Here is a 23,233-nt window from a genome sequence, read left to right as displayed (position 1 = left end):
TTTCAGCAAGACAATGATCCCAAACACACAGCCAAGGAAACTCTCAATTGGTTTCAGAGAAAGAAAATAAAGCTGCTAGAATGGCCCAGCCAATCACCTGACTTGAATCCAATATAAAATCTATGGAAAGAACTAAAGATCAGAGTTCATAGAAGAGGCCCACAGAACCTTCAAGACTGTTTGTGAGGAAGAATGGGCCAAAATCACACCTGAGCAATGCATGCGACTAGTTTCTCCATACAGGAGGCGTCTTGAAGCTGTCATTACCAACAAAGGCTTTTGTACAAAGTATTAAATAAATTTCAGTAAGCGTGTTCAATACTTTCTCCCTGTCATTCCATTTTATTACACATAACTTAATATCTGAACTTATTTGTTTGTTTTTCTTTGTATGTATGGATTACTTGGGTTGTTACCGACATCTGGTGAAAATGTCATGTCAATAGCACCTTTAGAAATATATTTACTGAGAAAAATGGTGACGTGTTCAATACTTATTTTACCCGCTGTATCTATAATATATCATGGGTGCTTTGATGCCCATAACTCTAAAACTGTAAGTGACCCCCTCTCAAAACAATATGAGGATAAAAAAGATATTGCAATAAAGTCTGTATCCCAGCTGGTGTGGCACAATCCTGCATTTTTCTCACCGGCCCCCCCACCCCAGCATCAGTGATAAATGAAGCACACAGAGGCTGGTATAGTTCCATCCATCTTTCTCTCATTTGCCTCTAATCAGAATATTTTTCTTCTATCCCCCCTTCTCATTCATTAGAGATTTCTGCAGAGCCATATGAGCAGACAATCAGGCCATCAAGAAGTGCTAAGTGTGCTCGTGACACTGTGTGTGTGTGTGTGCGTGTGTGTGTGTGTGTGTATAGCTTAAATCTAGATTGATTGGCTGATGGTAAATGGGCAGATTTATATTAATTATCCAGACAGATAGATGGAGAAGTGATTGCTATATGCTCAATCTTCTTCTCAGTTTGCACTGCGTCCCCCAATCTCTCTCTCTTTCTCTCCCTCCCGCTCCCAATCAATCCAGCTGTCTACATAGGCCACCTAACAGTATCTTTCACTTAAGTAATATGAGTTAACGCGACCCAAAGAGTAGTTTTACTCTTCAAGCCTATTTTCTTCTTCTTCTATTCAAGCATTAAAATGATGGTCTGATAGCACTCTGTCAACTGCTAAATTGTGGGTTATACGGTCCCTGAACGCATCCTGCATAGAGACGGTGTCAGGCACCAGTATACTCTGTCAGAACACCCTGCTAATAATCAGATAATGGATGCATGTATCAGAAAGTCTTTTGAAGACACCTATTAACTGGACACCCAGTTACATATATCTGTCATGTAAAGACTTTATCATCTTACAGCCACTAGGGGGCAGGCAGGCTAACAGTGAGTGTGCGGATAAACAAACTAATGAAATCATCAATATTGCAGTGGGGAACTTTTCGAACGTCTTGTTGCAGGAGTTTGTCTTTTGCTGGCATCTGGGTCACAACCGGGGTCCAAATCAAGGTGCTGAACGTGTTGGGATAGGAGGCTATCATCTGCAAATAGGGGCAGTCACAGCTGTCTGCATCTGCATCTGTGACACACCTCAAAGTCCTCAGACTGAAGCCAGAGTTTCACTGCCTCCCCTCCGCCTCCCTCCACAATGATAATAATGCCTATCAGTCTCTGTCACAGCGGGCTGTGTGTGGATGTGTGTGTTCATTCATGCATGTGGTCATTGAAAGATAAAGTGTGTGTGGCTGTGTGTGTGTGTGAGTTTTGGGGGGCGGTCACTGATAAAGCGCTGATAGTGTCCATCCATGGCAGATGATGTACAGCCTGCTGTCTCTCCAGGCAGATTGGATTTTCAGGCCTGCTGATTTGCTGAGAGATGGAGCCTGGACCTCCTTCAAACACACACACACACACACACACACACACACACACACACACACACACACACACACACACACACACACACACACACACACACACACACACAACATCCATCCACCTGTTCAATCTCTTTGCACAAAATAAGCACATAAAAGCCCAGACGCACACACACAAACACAAATAGGCACCAATACACACGAGTACACACAATGAATTGACTCAAGCAGGTACACACACACATATACACACGTACACAGGCAGACAAACCGACACACACACACACACACTTACATATTACTCTCCTGCCAAAGCCTTTAAAAGCGACCATGTGGAAAGTGATCTCCATTTCTAAAGAGCATAGAGTCATTGTTGCAACCTCTCTCTCTCTATCTCTCTGTCTCTCTCTCTCTGACACACACACACACACACACACACACACACACACACACACACACACACACACACACACACACACACACACACACACACACACACACAGCCTGTCACTTTGTTCCCAGATGGCCCAGTGACACACAGCCCCAGCCTCTTCAGTCTTACCTGTCGACAATCAGCAGTGATTTTTGTTCATTTGTGTCCGCTATTTGCGCAATAGGGGGGCCACAACAAAAGCCTTTGTGTATGTGTTCATGTGTGTTTGTGTGTGTATACGTGTATGTTTGTGTGTGTGTCTGTGTGTGGGCGGGCGGTGTGTGCATCTGTGTTTATGGTACTACAGCACCACAAAGGACAGGGATAAATGAAAGGCGGCTTTTATTTGAGGAAGAATTGCTTTTCCCATCATCAACATGTTAATTCAGCTGCTTTGAGCTTTGTGTATTTCTGTATTTATTAATCACACAGAGGCCCTCTCGCTTCTGCTCAGTCTCAGTTTTGAATTCAAACATTTAATATTTTCCTGTTGTGGAGTTGCTTTTTTCACTGTGTATAGGTTAAGGTTGTCTGAGGCTGGCAATATTCTAAGTGTTTCTTATTGTCAACAAATAATCCGATGAAATCCCATGAATAGAAAAACCTACAATAAACAATCAATAGATTATTATCAGCAACAAGTACTGTGTGAAAGCCTGATATATCTTTTTCCTCTGTGCCGCAGAGCTCCATTGTTGTCCAAAAACTATTAAAAACGCTTAACTTAGCCACACAGTTGCACTGGGTGATGCGTACCTTTATTGAGTGAACACAGACTGTGGTGTGTTTTGAGTAGATCCATCATACACCGCCCAGCGGAAAATACTCAAAAGTAGACCAAATTTGCGTGAATCCACTGCTGAAAATAGTCCCAGACAAATGCTGAGGAACTGAAAACTACAAGGACCAGATGTTTCAGGTAATTATTGAGCCTTTTAACTATGTATATTTGTGACCTGATTTACTGCTTTAAGAGGAACACATGGGCTGAGGGCCAAAGATAAAGTGAGATGTCGGACAGTATTGAGACTTACTTTAGTTTTGGCATTTGTTGATTTGTTGGCATAGGGAAAATACGAAGGGACAATAGGGCAAAAATGAGGAACACAAACGTCACTTTTTGGAAAAGAAAACATCTATCAAATAAGAACTTTCAAAAATGGCTTCAGAAAATACTTTTTTCCAGGATGATATTATGTTTGACAGTTAGTGAAGCTCTCACTTTGAAACATAAACCTCACACATTTTTTATTTATTTTTAAAATTTATTTATTTTATTACTCTAAATCACGATGAAGCCAGAGAACTACACCCCTTGAAACGCCTTAATCTCAAAAGCTCTTATTTATTTATGTGCATTACAACATGACTTTCCCCTTTAATTTGAAATTGATATGATATATTTGACAAATTAATTTATTATGATATACAGCGGGTAAAATAAGTATTGAACACGTCACCATTTTTCTCAGTAAATATATTTCTAAAGGTGCTATTGATATGAAATTTTCACCAGATGTCGGTAACAACACAAGTAATCCATACATACAAAGAAAACCAAACAAATGAGTTCAGAAATTAAGTTATGTGTAATAAAATGGAATGACACAGGGAAAAAGTATTGAACACGCTTACTGAAATGTATTTAATACTTCGTACAAAAGCCTTTGTTGGTAATGACAGCTTCAAGACGTCTCCTGTATGGAGAAACTAGTCGCATGCATTGCTCAGGTGTGATTTTGGCCCATTCTTCCACACAAACAGTCTTCAAATCTTGAAGGTTCCGTGGGCCTCTTCTATGAACTCTGATCTTTAGTTCTTTCCATAGATTTCATATTGGATTCAAGTCAGGTGATTGGCTGGGCCATTCTAGCAGCTTTATTTTCTTTCTCTAAAAACAATTGAGAGTTTCCTTGGCTGTGTGTTTGGGATCATTGTCTTGCTAAAATGTCCACCCTCGTTTCATCTTCATCATCCTGGTAGATGGCAGCAGATTTTTATCCTTCCTTCAATTATATGAAGTATGCTGAAAAACAGCCCCACACCATGATGTTCCCACCTCCAAACTTCACTGTTGGTATGGTGTTTTTGGGGTGATGTGCAGTGCCATTTGACCTCCAAACATGGTGTGTATTATGGCATCCAAAGAGTTCAATTTTGGTCTCATCTGACCAGACTATATTCTCCCAGTATTTCACAGGCTTTTCTAAATGTTGTGCAGCAAACCTTAAACGAGCTTCAACATGCTTTTTCTTCTTGCGTGGTGAGCGTGCATATAGGCCACAGCGGTTGAGTGCATTACTTATTGTTTTCTTTGAAACAATTGCACCTGCTAATTCCAGGTCTTTCTGAAGCTCTCCACAAGTGGTCCTCGGCTCTTGGACAACTCTTCTGATAATTATTTTCACTCCTCTGTCAGAAATCTTGCGAGGAGCACCTGGTCGTGGCCGGTTTATGGTGAAATGATGTTCTTTCCACTTCCGGATTATGGCCCCAACAGTGCTCACTGGAACATTCAGAAGTTTAGAAATCTTTCTGTAACCAATGCCATCAGTATGTTTTGCAACAATAAGGTTGCGAAGGTCTTGAGAGAGCTCTTTGCTTTTACCCATCATGAGATGTTTCTTGTGTGACACCTTGGTAATGAGACACCTTTTTATAGGCCATCAGTTGGGACTGAACCAGCTGATATTAATTTGCACTGACAAGGGGCATGATTGCTTTCTAATTACTGAGAGATTTCAGCTGGTGTCTTGGCTTTCCATGCCTTTTTGCACCTCCCTTTCTTCATGTGTTCAATACTTTTTCCCTGTGTCATTCCATTTTATTACATATAATTTAATTTCTGAACTTATTTGTTTGGTTTTCTTTGTATGAATGGATTACTTGGGTTGTTACCAACATCTGGTGAACATTTCATGTCAATAGCACCTTTAGAAATATATTTACTGAGAGAAATGGTGACGTGTTCAATACTTATTTTACCCGCTGCATATTTTAAGGTGTCATTAAGATTAGCTGAAATTTCATATTTTCAGGTGCAAATTATATATTTTAAGAAATTCTTCAGCATTATTCAGATAATGCAACACAGTTGGGAATACAATTTTAATAAAAAAAATAATAATTCTAAGAGCATCAGCAGAAATAAATGATTTAAGTCTAAAATAATGACATTCAGCTTTAGTGACAACAACATGCTCTTCATACTATAACGCAGTGACTGGTGATGAGGATCTCCAGAAAACCCAATCTGGTCACATGATGTTATGATTCTTTGCTGGAATCCTTCACAACAACATCAGCCACAACAACAACAACCGGATTTACTGGAATCTGCTTATCTGACGTTCTTAGCTACCTCACGGAGAAAGCACAATTTGGGATTAACTGATCTCCAGTTCCGCATGTAAAGAGCTTCCGTTATGATTACAGTAATAATGCACATCAAGCCAAATTCCCTGTAATGCTTTGTATTTACCCCAAATTTACTAAATTGTTAAATTCACATGGAGACAAAGGACCTCGACCCGAGGTATGTGATTGGATGCCACTGCCTGCTCAGCTTTTTTCCAGAGCTTCATTGGTGGTTGTGATGGCAATAGAATGGAGCAATGAGTTCTGATTGGTGCAGATGAAGCCTGACTTTAACACTCTCCTTGTCCTGAAATGAAGTGTTTCCCACAGTTTAAAGTCAAGGCAGTAGAACCACTTCTGTTCAGATTGATCACCAGATGTTTTGCCCATGTATGATCACATTAAAAAACATTTGGAAATGGAATGGTGGCTACACGGAAAGTCAAAACAAAATGTAAAATGCATCCACACTCGAGCTTAGGATGAGCTTGAGTGACTGAATGTGAATCCTTTGTTAAGTGCAAGCAAAATACATTTTATTTTACTGAAATAGAATTAGAATAACAATCGACATATGCTTTTGAAGATATTTGTTTCCGTGGTTTTGGCCACATTCAAATAAGCATAAAGAAATGAAGGTGGTCAGGTCACAACCTTTTTAAGTGCTATTTTTTACAGTAAGACAGTCTTCACTAATGAATTTATATTTATAAGTTTATATCTTAAAAGCTAATTTGCAAACTAAGAAGTACTCCATTGATTTATTGCACTCCTACAACATTGGCAGACTCACTCATAGTCAAAGCCTGGCACCTAAATTACCCACAATGCAACACAGCTGCTCGCAGTTGGGTCAAGAGATTTGTTGTGTTATGCTAGTAGGGGCTCATGTAGCCTTCCAGTCACACTGCCCTCATCCCTAAAATACACCATTTCTGCTCTAATGGGTTGTAGGTCTTTCCAGAGGTATTTTGGTCTACGCCTGTTGATAACTTCTCTTGGAAATTGAAAATGAACTTAGAGGTTCCAGACAAGTGTAATTAGCGTTTTGACGTTTGGTCTGGCATTGTCAGGATAATTGAATTTAGCTTCTGAGAACCTAACTCTGAAAAAACATGACTGCTTTTCTACTTTTGGAGGGCGTTTTCTCATTGACTTCTATACAAACAGTCTATAACTTGTCATGGAGCCTGCTGCCAACAGCCATAATAGACCCTTTTAGCTGGGGCTGTTATCACTAGGTTGTGTGGCAGCAACAAGTCTGAAGTACAAGCAAATTATTAACATGTGTATGGGCAAACTCCTTAAAACTTTCATATATTGCATATATATATTCATATATATATATTCATATATATATATATTCATATATATATATATTCATATATAGGTATAGCAGGGAAGGGAGGAAGTTGTGACAGGCAGGTATATATCAATGTTCAATTCATAAATCAATCCATTCTATTGATTATAGTTTTCAAAGTGCTTTCTCATATGTTTCTATATCAGTAAATTGCTGTTGGTAGCTGAGTAACCTCCTTTTTTTTTCTTTTTAAAGGCTAAATCTTTAAGAAAAAAACAAGATACTATTGGTGAAGTTTGTTCTAAAGGCCACTTTGTTCTGTTTATTTATAGAGCATAACAAAGCATTCTCAAAGGACGAGTTCACACATCTTCAAGCAGGACACCGTCTCACTTCTGTCCCAGTTAAAAGCCCCAGTCACTGTCATGTCTTCGTCCCGTTTTCTGGGCCAGCCTCAGATCAGTCCCACATTTGGCTGTGGGGTGGGAACTCTGATGCAGGACCCTTCACAACAGTAAAGCCTTGTGTTTTTTAAATATATGCATAGGCAACTCGGATAAATGGATAACTAATCACAGAAGTGTGATGGCCCCTCTGTTTGGTTACTCTGCTGTGTCTGCGCTTCCCCCTCCAGGGCTGCAGACCATAGTATAGTATGTGGAAAAAGTTGTAATATAGTATGGTATGTCAAAAAGACCAGAAAAAGTAAGTGTATTGTAATACTCTTGTTAGTTTGCTGAAAAAAGTTTGTTGAAAAAAGTCATAGTATAGTATGTAGGAAAAGGTTGAAAAATGAAATGTAGTATGTCAAAAAAGTAATTAAAAAGGCATATTGTAGCATGTCAAAATAAGTCATAGTATAAAATGTAAAAAAAATCAAAAAGTTATAGCACAGTCATTCGATCAAAAGTCATAAAAAAGTCTTATTATTTCAATCAGGAGAGACTTCTTTAGAATGAACAACAATTTATTACACATAACACCCACAAAAAAATGGAGTAGAAGTTACAAGTGGAGAGAGACTGAGAGATTTATGAATGACAAGGAGTAAAAGAGAGTCATCCTGACTGAACTTCTGCTAAGCTTCATTGCATGTCCAAAAATGTCATTGTGTAGTATGTCAAAAAGTCAAGAACAGGTTAGGTATAATGTATCAAAAAAAGCCATACTTTTAAAATAATAGTATAGGGTGTCAAAAAAAAGTAATAATAAAGTAAAAGTATAGCATGTAGAAAAAAAAATCACAGAATAGTATGTTGAAAAAAGTCATCAAAAAGTAATAGTGTTAGTAATAGTAATAGTATGTCGAAAACAAGTAATATTATCACATTTTGAAAAAAGTCATAGTATAGAATGTTGAAAAAACATAACGAGGTCTTCGTATAGTATATCAGAAAAAAGTCATAAAAAGGTTGTAGTATAGTATATTATGTTATGTTAAGAATATGTTATTCTTTTGCCAAAGAATAACATATTTTAATAGTTCTTCTAGATATTGTCCTTATTTCATTTCCAAACAAAGGATCAATTTGCTTTTTATAACAAATCAACAATGGATTCCAACAATAGTGTTGCAGCTGAAATGAGTCAGTCAGAAACGGAAAATATGTTGAGTTTCTTGCTTTCCTGACGTCAATGCAATAATAATAATTAACTTTATCCATTTTCTAAACAAAGCAAGTGTTTTTCAGAAAATGTAGAAAATCAAAACAAAAATGAAAACCACAATAGCATAAACTGCAATCAGCCATCTGCTCTCAATAGGTGGAGTTGCACAGTCTGGAGGCTCGAACAACAGACAACATCAGAAATAGCTTCCAAAGATAAGGTGCTGATGAACACAAACGTGACAACCTGAGGTGAAGGATATAACCCGGCTCTGTTTCAGCAACACATTTGAAACACTAAACCGAGAGAGATTTATAACGCAGAATGATTATTTATTTATATTTTTATATGTGTAATGTGCAGAACAATCCGTCATGCTTAAAGTTTGTGCAGATGTTCAGGATTTTTTTTTTATGGACTAGTGTTAGATCAAACAGATAGAAGACTGGCATGAATACTGGAGTTGTGGGTTGAACGTACTTGGAAAAAATATGCTATGACTATTTTGACAAACTGGACTATGAATTTTTCAACATCATATAATGAATGTATTACTTTTCAAAACAACATACAATGACTCTAATCTAATCATATTATACCATTACTTTTTTTAGACAAACTAAACCATGACTATTTTAAGCATAGTGAACTGTGACTTTTTTAATAGCAGCTAGGCTTCTTGGGTCGTCGGGTTTCAGTGGAAGGTATATCTGTGTGTCGTCTGCGTAGCAATGAAAAGAGACATTATGACGTTTGATGATTTGACCTAGGGGGAGCATGTATATGGAAAATAAAATTGGACCTAAAATAGAACCTTGCGGTACACCACAGGTAATGTTAGAAGTAGAAGATGAGTAATTACCTATGGTGACCGGGTGGGTTCTGTCAGTGAGGTAAGAATAAAACCAACTAAGTGCAGAGTCCTTGATGCCAACCCAGTTCTTAAGACTATTAAAATGGCATGGTTTACCGTGTCAAAGGCTGCACTTAGGTCCAAAAGGATTAAAATCGAGCTCTCCCCCCTGTCAGCTGCTAAAAGGAGGTCATTGGACACCTTGAGGAGGGCCGTTTCTGTACTGTGTAAAGCTCTAAAACCTGACTGAAACTTCTCAAACACATCATTAAGACACATAAAGGCTAGAAGTTGGGTTGAAACAACTTTCTCTAAAACTTTTGATAAAAACGGAAGTTTAGAAATATTTATTTCAATTTAAAAATTGCTCACACAGCTCTTGTGAGGCATCAGTGAAATGACAGGGGGAGGGGGTGACCATTGAGTCAATTATTTTGAATAAAAGTCTTGGATTTGAGTGGTTTGCTGTAATTAAATTAGAGAAGAAGGACGTTCTTGCTTCTTTAACTGCCACTTGATAGTACTTCATCGCATCTTTCCAAATTTCATAAAAAACATGTAAGCCTGTTTTTTTCCATTTTCGTTCCTTACTCCTGCAGTCTCTTTTTAAGTCTCTGGTGACCTTGTTTAGCCATGGCTGGGGTTTTGTATTCGACCTTTTGGTTTTCATGGGGGCAACAGAGTCCAGGACATTCTGGCAGGTGTGATTAAAAAAGGATACCAGGTCCTCTAAATGAAGATGAGGATTAAAAGCAGTTAAAAAAGCAGTAGTAAAAAGCTCAGAAAACTTGCTAGCAGACAGAGAGTTAAAAACTCGGCAGCAGACAGGTGAGCTGTCAGTAACTGTTAGAGGATGTAGTAAAACCACATTAAATAAAACCGCTTTGTGATCAGACACAGATATCCTTTGTCTCAAAGTTGTCAGGGCAGAGACCACTATAAATGACCAGGTCTAGGGTGTGACCCTTTGAGTGTGTAGGCTCCTGTATACCCTGCGTGAGATTAAAAGATTCCAGGGTATCCATAAAATATGTGACAAAGGTCTGTGAAGGGCAGCAGACATGTATGTTAAAATCACCTAAGATAAGAATTTTGTCGTACTTTGATGTCACATGGGAAAGTCACTCCGCAAACTCTTGGATAAAAACACTGTTCGGCCTGGGTGGTCTGTAGATTATTAAAATGATCACTGGATCCTTAGAGTTCACTATAAAACCAAGATGTTCAAATGAAGTGAAAGAGCTATGTAGAATGGTATTGCATTTAAAATTGTTTCTGTAGATAACAGCCGGGGTTGATGGAGATGTGTAAAATCTGGGAATCAGAGAACTACAGTCTCCCTGAGACAACCAGGTCTCTGTGATGATAAAAAAGTCTAAATTATTGAAATTAATAAAATCCAGAGCTGAGAACGACTTATTATTTAGGGATCTGATATTTAAAAGACCAAAATTGACAGGCTTGTGATCATGAGCATGAGGTAGCAAAGGTTGCAGGGGTACTTGAATTATGTTCTTGTAGTTAGCACCTGAGGGTTGTGCCTTCGAACGTGCTGCAGAGGGTCTTTCACAGGAGATGATGGTGGTAATGAGAGTCTCCATCCTGTTGGCAGTAGCTGCGATGAGGGACCTGTTAGGGGAGCTCTTATGTGATTCCGTGTGCTGCGGTTGTGACGAAGAGGAAGAGGAAGACGGGGGATCCGTTTGCCGGATGTTGGTGTGGAATGTTAGCAGTCACGATTGCTGCACCGTATGCTGCAGATTGGCCGAAAGCATGTGGCTGCCCCTCTTGTTGGGATGGATCCTGTCTCTTTTAAACATAGAGGCATGATCCCAGAACAGGTTAAAATTGTCAATAAAACTCATGCTGTGGATCCTGCAGGTGGATTGTAGCCAGGTATGGAGACTGAGGAGTCTGCTAAAGCGCTCTGGTCCATGACCAAGAGTGGGGATAGGACCCGATATAAAAACAGTCTTTCCATAGTCATTTAAAACATCAAAGAAGAGGTTAAAATGTGCTTTGGTGCGTTCAGACTCCCGGTGTGTTGTGTCATTTGTCCCCACATGAACTACAATTCTTTTGATAGAAGTCGGAAGTGAAGGCAGAAGATTCCGTAGTTTATCCAGGATGACCTTCCTGTAAGTCGCTTTGGATAAAAGCGTCTGCTAAATGACTGTAATGTAATGTAATGACGGGGACAGTGGCTCCAGGGACACAGTGAAATCCGTAGTAAATATGATGAATCGTGTTCTGCAGTATGCCGGAAGTGTGAAAAACTAATTGGAACTTATTTCCATCGAATGTGGTCATGTCCATTGATCACAATATTTTGGTCCTCTGTTCTGGCAGAGATTGAGAAATGTATTGGCTTTAAAATGGTAATGGATCCAAAACTGTGTATTTTCGGTTTGAGTTCTTTATCCGGTCAAAAAGTAAAATGCTAAATATCATGCTTTATGCAGCACGCCTGTCAATCCTACATGCTTGGTTGGATGAACATCCACCTACGTTGTCAATGTGGTATGACAAATTATTATCTATTCTTCCCTATGAAAGGTTAGCTAATGTATTACAAGGAACCTAAGATGAATTTGTAAAAGAGTGGTCCCCCCTTAGTACATATTTTGGCTATGAATGGTCAACAATAATATGTATTGGAGTAGATTGTGCTTCATTAGCTCAGTAAGCATTCTCTGTAATTATAAGTTTCTCCCCAATATGTAATGTTTCCTGTTTTATTTATTTACTTATCTTTATTTCAGTTATTTATTGATTATTGATTTTGTTTTTCTGTCTGTCTTTGTCAAGGATACATGTTTATGCTGGTTCAAAATTCCTAAATGAAAAAAATATTTGTTGTTTAATTTGACTAAATGTGTATGATGACTACCTTATTTGTTATGTTTTGTTGTTAAAAAAGAATTAAAAGAAAGTGAAAAAAAAAAGAATGTAGACAGACTGGTAAATCAAGAGCTTTGCCTTCTGGCTCAGCTCCTTCTTTCCCACACAATCCAGTACAAAGCCCGCAGCACTGCTGATGCCTCAATGAAATCGCCTGTCCATCTCCCACTCCAATTTACCCTCACTCTTGAATAAGACCCTGAGATACTTGAACTTGAACTGGGGCAGTGACTCTCTCCCAAACCTGAGTGTGCAATACACTGTTTTCGGGCAGAGAACCATGGCCTCAGACTTGGAGGTACTGACTCATTCCGGCCGCTTCAAACTCGGCTGCAAACGGCTCTAGTGTGTGTTGAAGGTCACGTTCTGAAGGAGCTAACAGAACCACAACCTTTGCAAACAGCAGGGACGCACTTCTGATGTCCCCAAACTGGACACAAACTAGTAACTGACACAGGAATCCCAGAGGACGGGGTCATAGGCCGTCTCCAAGTCCACAAAACAAATGTAGATTAGATGGGCAAACTCCAATGACCCCTCCAACAGACATGGTTTTTCACACTTTCGTGAGCCACATGACAAGGCTCGACCCACTAGACTTAAACTTCATGTGAGCTCTGCCCTTAAGCGCATAAAGAAGAACTGACATCCTACTCAAAGCCTATTGGGTGAGTGGCAAGGGGGGAAATTGAATAACTTAATATATAATACAAAATAGCATACATTTGACTTTCAACTACATTGATCTTAATTTAACTGGACCAAAACAACCACCGGATTAACACATGTATGGGTTTTAATATTCTAGAAAATTGTAATAAAATGCTCAGAATGCTTACAATTGGATTCACTGAGTTGATGAAGGTAAAAGTAAAAAAATGAACAGATTTAGTGTGAAAGCCAAAGACAGCATGGCATCTTCTTGTACAATGTGCATTTTTTTCAAAAGATTTTCATCATTGGCGTAAAAATTAAAATTTTCATGCTGAGTTCCAGTTGTTGATTTTGTTCACTATTAAGCTTTTAGATGGTGGAATGATCAACTGCTGTGAGCTGACATTTTTCCTTTAACAATTATTTCATAACTGCACTGATATCTCTCTTGCTGGAACTGTTTTGACAAATCACCAGCCTTTGTTTTTCACTTGGTGGACAAAGACACTACTTGTACTAATGAAAAACTCTGTTTGATTGAAGCTGTTCATGACCATTAGGAGGCTGTAAAGGTTTTCATTTGTATTTGTATGTTCTAGAGGGACTTTATGTGGAGTTTGATTGGATTATAAATAGCTAAAATAAATTGCTTTCATCTACTAGTCAAAGCTGTTTTGAATATTTTTGAATAGATCCAATATTAAAACAAATGCCATACAACATGAATGTGTTTGTAATGTAAATGTACTTGAAAAACTGATGTCATCACTGACCAATAGAAACACAGAATCTAATCCTAGCCAGATCAATGTAATATATGATGAACAGAAAATCTTTGTCTTAGACAACCAACATCTTGTTCTCTGGGGAATGTAGTGAATTCATATTTGTTTGTGTCGTATTAATATTAGGACAGTGTTGTTTTTTTATTTTTCTTCCTCAAAACATCTCTGGGTAATGGATTATTCAACTGCTGAAAACAAACATAAAGCTGTGAATGTTTTTAATTGTTAATAAAATAATGCATTATTGTACATTTCCCTCGATCCCTGTCATCATCACTTTAGGTTTGCACACTCCATCTTCACATTTGTTTGATCATCCGTTTAGAGTGTTGGTGCACGGCTTCCACAAAGGCGCCCACGTTCTCCGGGTCCATGTCGGGGTAAAGGCCGTGGCCCAGGTTGGCGATGTAGCCCCTCGTACCAAAACCCTCCAGCATCTTCTTCACAATGTCAGAAATGCGCTCCTGATGAAGAGGAGGAGGAGGCAGACCATTTTCATAAGTCATGACTCAACTACAGCTTTAGAATATTTACCACAAGTCCTAGTCCATATACTTTGCTCAAACTGGGTCAGAGGAGGAACAATTTTAGGAACTACTGGTGAATAGTTAAAAACTGTCATACAGAGTGTTAACAAAAGTTTGTCAGAATGAATTACAACACTTCACTGTACTATGTAGAAAAACATGAATTGAAATACTGTGGGATCAAAATAAGATTCACAGCATGTACTCGGGGGCTGAAAAGAGCAGCGGTAGAGTTTTCTGTTATTTTCCTTCTTTTGTTTTTTATTTCATAAAAACAATACAAAATGCTGAGCTCCACATAGATATCTCTGCAGAGAACTGGGAAGAGACTTCTTCTTGGAGGAAGAAATTCCAGATGCAAACTATAACAGTATACATGGCTGCTCAGGATCTAACATTACGCCTGTTAAATTACTCCATTTTAATCTTAATATTCCTGATATTAGATGAAGACATTTGTATTCCAATTTCCAAACAAACAGAAGCTCAATTATATGTTTATGACACACAATATAGATCATGGGGATTTTACAGAAAATGCAAGGAAACAAACTAACTCATGTCTTAAGGACAAATTTGTAATTTCTTTAAAAAGGAAAGATTTTTAAAATATTTAATTGTAGTGACTGGACTAAGGAAATCTCTCGCAGTCGGACATTAGAAAAATAGTCAAACAATCAGCACGGAAGAGGCAGCTTTGTATTGAAATATTGCCAACAATGAACAGGTTAAATTCAACAGGCTTAATGAGCATTTTACAACCAGTTTGTCCAATTAAGAGTTTGGTGAATCTGACTTGAATATTCAAACAAAACTCACAGAAAAAAGTCAAACAATTTAGAATAAATATATTTTATAATTTAATAAATCTTTTTTGAATTGTATTAATCTAGAATATTTTATAATTCAACATATCGTTCTACTTTATTTAATCATATATCTATATATATATATATATATATATATATATATATATATATACACACACATCAAATGTATTTCTTTAACTCTGTAATTATTCAATTATATTGATTGTTATGCTTGTTCAGTTTCTCCCCCTTCACAGAGACTGTTGTGTTACAGGGGATAGGTAAGAGGGAGTTTCTAGATATTTGGAGGTGTTTCGTCTTTTCAAAATTAAGAAAATATAACAAGTTTTGAAAAAAAGGACATCATTAACAATATAGGGGGAAAAAATATATATATATATGTTCCGTCCCTGACCATGTGAGAACCTAATCCAAAGTGGGAGTGGCGTTTACCTTTGGAGCGTAGAGAGCACATGGGTCCATGTTTCCCTGCAGGCTGACCTTCCCTCCTGTGCGCTCCCTAACACACACACACACACACACACACACACACACACACACACACACACACACACACACACACACACACACACACACACACACACACACACACACACACACACACACACACACACACACACACACACACACACACACACACACACAAAGTATTTGATGTGAGGAGCAGGAAACACAGACGTTTGTTGACTTAACTCCTTCACCCAGTGACAAACCAGTGACGAGGAGAGGTCACTAATGGTTAACCTGCTCCTTGGGGAACACGACAGTATGGCTCAGGATTAGTGCTATTTTGTTTTGCAGTCCGACCATGACAGAGGATTTTGAGAGTTGTAGCTGTATTTGCTTTTGACCGAGGAGATTGGCGTATTGATCCTTTCCTATCAATGCTCACATTCCAGAGATAACTCTTCAAACACTTTAAACCTTACTAACTGCCGCCGGAGGAGCCGGCTCTGCTTGAAATTCAGGTTTCAAATTACAAGCTGGTGGGCTGATGAGATGTTTAAGTTAGAAGGTGCTTTTAGAGGTAGATTATGTGTTTTTTGTTTTAGAACCAATACAGTCTTTTACAGTTATTGGAAAAAGGTGACTGTGTGTGTGTGTGTGTGTGTGTGTGTTGTGTGTTTCATGTTACCGTGCTGTTTGTGGGTCAATGGTCCAGTCCAGCCCGACCACCTCGTAATGAGACTGAGACAGATCCTCTAGACCATAGTGAGCATCCTTTGCGAACACAATCTGCAAATAAAAGCAGAAATCATCATGAACCATTTTTGGTGAAATGCTGCCCTCTTCTGGTAACAAAGCAGATCAGTGTATATTCATAACAGACCAGATGAATCCTTAATGATCCCTCCTGGGAAATTATGATGTTGAAGCAACAGAGTAATGATAAGAACAGATTGAAAATAACAAGGGAATGAAAATACAGCAGCAAAATAAATAAATAGATAAATAGTAGATGATGTGCAAAATTTTGGCAATGACATTATCAAGAAGAACAAATGTTTAAAAACAAGTATCACTGCAGGAACCCTAAAGTGTGTGCTGTGGATTTGGGCATATTTGATTACATGTACATTTATGTGTGCTGCTGTCTCTCACCATGGGAACGTCATTTCCTGCCTCTTTGAGTTTGTCTTTGACGCAGCGAGCGATGTCTCGGAGGTAAGGCAGAGAGAACTCTTTGAACTCGTCTGGTCCCAGAATGCCGGCGTGAGACTCAAACACCTGCAGAGCCTGGACAACACACACACACATAGCAGAGGATGAAGTACTGTTTTTTAAAACTGTAATAACTTTTTAGAGATTTTCTGGCCACTTGTGGGCATCGTAAACACATTATTAACATATGATTACCATATTGAGTTGATATGGTGAGAAAGGGAGTAACATTAGCATTCATTTAGAGCTGTGTTTTCATCCATCAGATACATTTAAGTCCAATACTCACTCTACTTCTAGCTCTGTTTTGGTCTCCACCAACTCCTGAGGGAAATATCTGGCTCTTTAGCAACCAAATGCTTCACTATTTTTACAAGCTCGTCGCTAACTTTGTCTGTCTGCCTTTTGGTCCCGTACAAGAAATGTAGAGTGAGTTTTCAGAGGTTCTTTGCTGAAAAAAGTGGCTTTTGAAACAATGCTAATATAAGCTGAGAGAATCAACCATAACATAGGAGTGGCCAAAACCGAAAAATGACTTAAAGAACTCTGAAACACTAAGTAGAAAACAACAGTAATGCCATTGGTTATCCCCTATTTCACTGTCATAATACTCAAAGGTAAGTGGGCCATATTTATCACTCCACATCACCACTTATTTTAATCACTGTGTTATCACAGGCTTACAAGTAATTTCAAAAATACTATGAGCACTAAATGACAGTCTCTCTTTTCTCACACTGCTCTGCCAGAAGGTCACACCAGCAGAGTGGATGCTTGACACGTCTAGAGGAGGTTCTCCAGGTAAAATGACTGACTCTCCAAAACCACCCTTGAGCTCCAAACACTGAAGAAAAAATGGCAGCGTACTCTGCTGCTGTTACGAAGTCTAGACTCAGAATTCAGGTTTGTGCTCTCAGGCTGTGCTCAACTGTTTTTGGGGGGATAAATGCTGCCTCAACCTCATTTTGTGCTGATACTGAGAAGCAGGTTTGTTTCCATGAGGAGTATGTGCAGGAGCTGCCACAGGCAGCAAATAGTATTTATGTCCAAACTCACAGAATGTGCCTCATAATAATGTTGTCCTCAAACAATCAGCTCTACACATATCAGAAAAAAAACCTGCAGGCTCTTTCTTTAAACCTCATTAAACTACAGTTTCTATCCAATCATTTGTTTCCATGTTAAAGTGGAATTTGTATGCATCATGGCAGTGGTGCAACACATCAAAATGAATCAATGTTAATTAAACATTTGTCCATAGAGGTTGTAAGGTCGAGGGTTGTAACCTGAGCTCCAGCTGCCACCTGTCCCAGCAGATACTCTACTATGACATCTGTCAGCATCCTCAGCAGCATGTGGCTGGCCTCAGGGTGTCTGTAGAGCCAACGCTTCGCTTTAGAGAAGGTCTTGGAGCCTCCGCCTTCTATCATGTAGGACATCAGCGTCCACTGAGGAGGGACACAGCAAAGAGTGTGGAGTTCACAACACAATTCACCTTGTCATCCAATAATACAATACTATGTATGGATGCTTCTCTATGCATATTTAAACATGTCTGTATGATCTCTAACCGGAGCTCCAGTGAATCCTATGAGCGGCACTTTGCCCTCTATCTTGTGTCGGGTCAGCGTGATGGCTTTAAAGACGTAGCCCAGCTCTTTGCCCACGTCCACTTTGGCCTGCAGGCGCTGCAGGTCCTCTGGCTCCTTCAGGGGGTCTGGGAACGTGGGACCTTTCCCTGCCACCATCTGGACATCCATACCCATGGCCTGGAGGGAGAGAGACGGATGACTGAATCAAGACAAGCAGATCTTTGAGAGACGGCTGTCATTTGATACCGATGGAGAGACTGAGTGAGCGTCCCAAAAACTAACAAAACCTGATGACATTAGAAAACTATCCATAGGCAAAACCTGACATCTTTACCTGTGGGATCACCAGGATGTCAGAGAAGATGATGGCAGCATCGAAGCGAAAACGTCTCAGAGGCTGAAATGTGGAAAAGCGGAAGACATATTAATAAAGAAATGGGATAACATAAACGTTTTATTGCCTTGTGGTGGTGGCCTTAAAATATTGTATTATTACTACATGTGAATCAAACGATTTATGTTAAAAAATTAAGTATCATAAGTGGTTGTTTGCACATTGTAGCTTCTTTTTTAAGCTGGTATCAAGTAGTAACAATATATTTTGGCAAATTGCATCAGAATAAGTTAACTGTGATGAAAATGTGATCGTTTATACAAAATAAAACGCAAGTATAAACACATTAGGATATATTTTGGTTTTATTCCACTGGTGTTTTGCCATGTATAAGATATCACAGATATTTAAGTTACAGTAATTCAATTAATATAAATGGTAAAATGGTAAATGGACTGTACTTGTATAGCGCTTTTCTAGTCTTCCGACCACTCAAAGCGCTTTTACACTACTAATCATTCACCCTTTCATACCCATTCATACACTGATGCATACCATGCAAGGTGCCATCAGGGTCTCTCTAATCATTCACACCCATTCATACACCGATGGCACAGCCTTCAGGAGCAACTCAGGGTTAAGTGTCTTGCGCAAGGACACATCGACATGGACTGCCGGAGCCGGGGATCGAACCGCCGATCCTCTGATTGGAGAACGACCCTGCTCTCCACTGAGCCACAGCCGCCACCACAGTGTTATCACAGGCTTACAAGTAATTTAGTAAAGTCTAATTGTATTTGTAATTGGCATTTGCATTTAGGAGATAGCTGAAACTGTTGTTATGCTTGCATGCTGTTATGGTTGGTAACAGTGTGAAAACAGATTTTCAAATCATTTAAATTGGAACTTTGAAATTAAGTTAATAAGCATTTACCTGTAGAGTGAGCTCGCAGCAGGCTTCTGGGGACCGACATGTCTCAAAGAAGTCCTTCCCTGCTCTGGACTCACGAAACTCTGCAAATTAGATTTACCAAAACAATGAATTAATGTGTTTGTCAAAAAATGGTACTGTTATTTGAAGTCGAAAGAAAAACATGCAAAGAAAGTCTCTGACTTTTGGTATGGGACATAAAGTTGTATCACAGGAAAGAATAGAAAGGAGCACTGATCCCAGTACCTGGTAGGTATCTTCCAGCCTGTCTCATACACCAGACAGGCACATGTTCAGTTTCTTCTCCTTGTGCTGCTCGCAGGAATGTATCGTTCTGGAGCTGGGGGAAGTCCTTGGGGCTGATTGGAAAAAAGAAACCTAAGATTAACACCAGTCTTCTCAGTGCGCTTAATGCTGCATCAAAAATAAGGCAGACACCCTCCTCGATATATATATATATATATATATATATATATATATATATATATATATATATATATATATATATATATAACTATATCAACACATTACTCCTGTTACACTGTTCACACCAATTTTACGAAGCTTTATTGTAAAAGGAACTGATGCATATCTGACAAACAAAAATGTTGTTGAAAAAAAGTAATTGCCCTTTATGAGAATGACTAGCAGTGTCCTGATCACTATAGCCCGAGGGCTACAATACATGCAAGCTTCTGTTATCTCACATACAAGTATACTCCTCCCTTTCCATAGTACTCATACAGGCATCCAGCTGAGGAGCAGTCACTGACAGAGATATGACAGATGACACTCCTCTGCTCTCTTATCTTCTTCCAGCAGTAGGAAAACGGTTGAATGACTGGCTGCTCTAAATGTAGCCAGTGATGCATCAGAACCTGACTGAAATTCACACTTTGCTGGGAATCGAACTGTTGGATGAACATGAATCACTTTCCAGTGACTTAAAATGGAGACCACTGAAGAAGTATGTTAACTTTACAGTAATAGAAATAATGGCAATTTGTCTTTAACTGGAACAAATCAGAAAAAGTTACTATCCACTATTCAGTCTGCCTTCATCTAGTACCAATCAGTTAACAATGCTAACAATAAGAGTTTTTCCCACAATATATGTTTTCTCAATAAAGGGCACTTTAGAAGCTAAACCAATAAAAAAAAAATAAAAAAATACAAGTAATATTATTAATATGAAATATTATACAAAAAAATGAACTTGTCCTTGATGGATTATCTATATGCTGATTTGATCAAAACATCAAAACGATTGGTTAAAGTTAGTCATTTATGTAGCAAAGGGAATTCATCTTGAGAAGTGAGCGAGGGAATATGAAAGTGTTGGTTCTCTGAATGAGAGTTCTCCATAAAGGATCAGCTGTGCTTAACAGGGTTAATATCTAGTAGCATTAATGACCAGGAAATAGTACTATTGTGAAGACAGGACTATAAGCCGTGAATATGATGCTGCATTGTGTGAATAATGGTTTTCATAAGAATGACAAAGGCAAGTTTCATAACGTCATTCAGCTAGCATGCAAAATGCTAGCGTTAACACTATTGTAATACTGTTTGTTTATGCTAACACCAGCGGTACTTACAGGATGAAACCGTCCTTGCTCATGTCGGCAGGGCTGAGGATTGAACAGGCTTTATCAGCGGCTCCTCTGTCTCTCTCTAGAGATGTCAGTTGCGACATGCGGCTCCTCAACTGTCATTTAAACCCGCCTGTACAACTCCTTCTGCTACTACACCCGTATGCTCCAGGGCGCGGCCATATTGGAAGACCATGTGACCAGACCAGGAAACGAGCCGTAAATTCAAAATAAAATACTTTGCCCTTTATGTTTGAAACAATATGTTTTTTACAACATTATATTGTTTAAAATCTGATTTATTATATTAAATAACTTCTCAAAATAATAAATGTCATACCAGGATTCTTAATACAATTTTAAAATATTAAATTACAAACCTTTTGATCTAATGACCTTTCTTTTGTGGTCCTTTTTATACCAATGACATATACAGAGCCCATAAATATTTGGACATTGACGCAATTTTCATAATTTTGGCTCTGTACACAACCACAATGGATTTGAAATGACACAATCAAGATGTGCTTTGAGTGCAGACTTTCAGCTTCAATTTGAGGGTATTTACATCCAAATCAGGTGAACACTGTAGCAATTACAGCAAATGATATACATTGTCCCCCCTTTTGAAGGGACCAAAAGTAATTGGACAAAGTAGCATAATCATAAATCAAATTGTCACTTTTAATATTTGGTTGCAAATCCTTTGCAGTCAATGACAGCCTGAAGTCTGGAACCCATAGACATCACCAGACGCTGGGTTTCATCCCTGGTGATGCTCTGCCAGGCCTCTACTGCAACTGTCTTCAGTTCCTGCTTGTTCCTTGGGCAGTTTCCCTTCAGCTTTGTCTTCAGCAAGTGAAATGCATGCTCAATTGGATTCAGGTCAGGTGATTGACTTGGCCATTGCAGAACATTCCACTTCTTTGCATTGATAAACTCTTTGGTTGGGTTTGCAGTATGCTTCGGGTCATTGTCCATCTGCACTGTGAAGCGCCGTCCAATGAGTTTTGAAGCATTTGGCTGAATATGAGCAGATAATATTGCCCGAAACACTTCAGAATTCATCCTGCTGGGTCACATCATCAATAAATACGAGGGAACCAGTTCCATTGGCAGCCATACATGCCCATGCCATAACACTACCACCACAATGCTTCACTGATGAGGTGGTATGCTTTGGAACATGAGCAGTTCCTTCCCTTCTCCATACTCTTCTCTTTCCATCATTCTGGTAGTTGATCTTTGTCTCATCTGTCCATAGGATGTTGTTCCAGAACTGTACAGGTTTTTTTATGATGTTTTTTGGCAAACTCTAATCTGGTCTTCCTGTTTTTGAGGCTCACCAATGGTTTACATCTTGTGGTGAACCCTCTGTATTTACTCTGGTGAAGTCTTCTCTTGATTGTTGACTTTGACACAGATACGCCTACCTCCTGGAGAGTGTTCTTGATCTGGCCAACTGTTGTGAAGGGGTTTTTCTTCACCTGGTATAGAATTCTTCGGTCATCAACCACAGTCGTTTTCCATGGTCTTCAGGGTCTTTTGGTGTTGCAGAGCTCACCAGTGCCTTCTTTCTTTTTAAGAATGTACCAAACAGTTGATTTGGCCACACCTATTGTTTTTGCTATCTCTCTGATGGGTTTGTTTTGATTCTTCAGCCTAATGATGGCTTGCTTAACTGATAGCGACAGCTATTTGGACTTCATATTGAGAATTGACAGCAACAGATTCCAAATGCAAATCCCACACTTGAAATGAACTCTTGACCTTTTATCTGCTCCTTGTTAATGAAATAATGAAGGAATAACACACACCTGGCCATGGAACAGCTGATCAGCCAATTGTCCAATTACTTTTGGTCCCTTCAAAAGGGAGGGACCACGTATAAAATGTCTTGTAATTTCTACACCGTTTACCTGATTTGGATGTAAATACCCTCAAATTGAAGCTGAAAGTCTGCACTCCAAG

At 38.9% G+C, this 23,233-nt stretch overlaps 1 protein-coding gene across 1 annotated transcript; it reads right to left on the bottom strand.

Moving 5' to 3' along the window:
• Positions 1–13,995: 13,995 nt before the first annotated feature.
• On the bottom strand, positions 13,996–21,462 carry urod (uroporphyrinogen decarboxylase). The gene is made up of 10 exons (XM_054602706.1): positions 21,269–21,462; positions 19,917–20,029; positions 19,674–19,753; positions 18,740–18,802; positions 18,385–18,582; positions 18,100–18,261; positions 16,754–16,888; positions 16,287–16,387; positions 15,584–15,650; positions 13,996–14,258 (listed from the first exon to the last, which is right to left on the bottom strand). The coding sequence occupies exons 1-10, from the start codon at positions 21,364–21,366 to the stop codon at positions 14,094–14,096; spliced, it is 1,182 nt and encodes a 393-aa protein (XP_054458681.1). The 5' UTR covers positions 21,367–21,462; the 3' UTR covers positions 13,996–14,093.
• Between the last annotated feature and the right edge of the window lie 1,771 nt (positions 21,463–23,233).

The sequence above is a fragment of the Anoplopoma fimbria genome, chromosome 8, assembly GCF_027596085.1.
Source record: "Anoplopoma fimbria isolate UVic2021 breed Golden Eagle Sablefish chromosome 8, Afim_UVic_2022, whole genome shotgun sequence".
Lineage (NCBI taxonomy): Eukaryota > Metazoa > Chordata > Actinopteri > Perciformes > Anoplopomatidae > Anoplopoma > Anoplopoma fimbria.
Note: the sequence above shows the minus strand (reverse complement) of the source record. Positions and strands in the feature narration are given on the sequence as shown.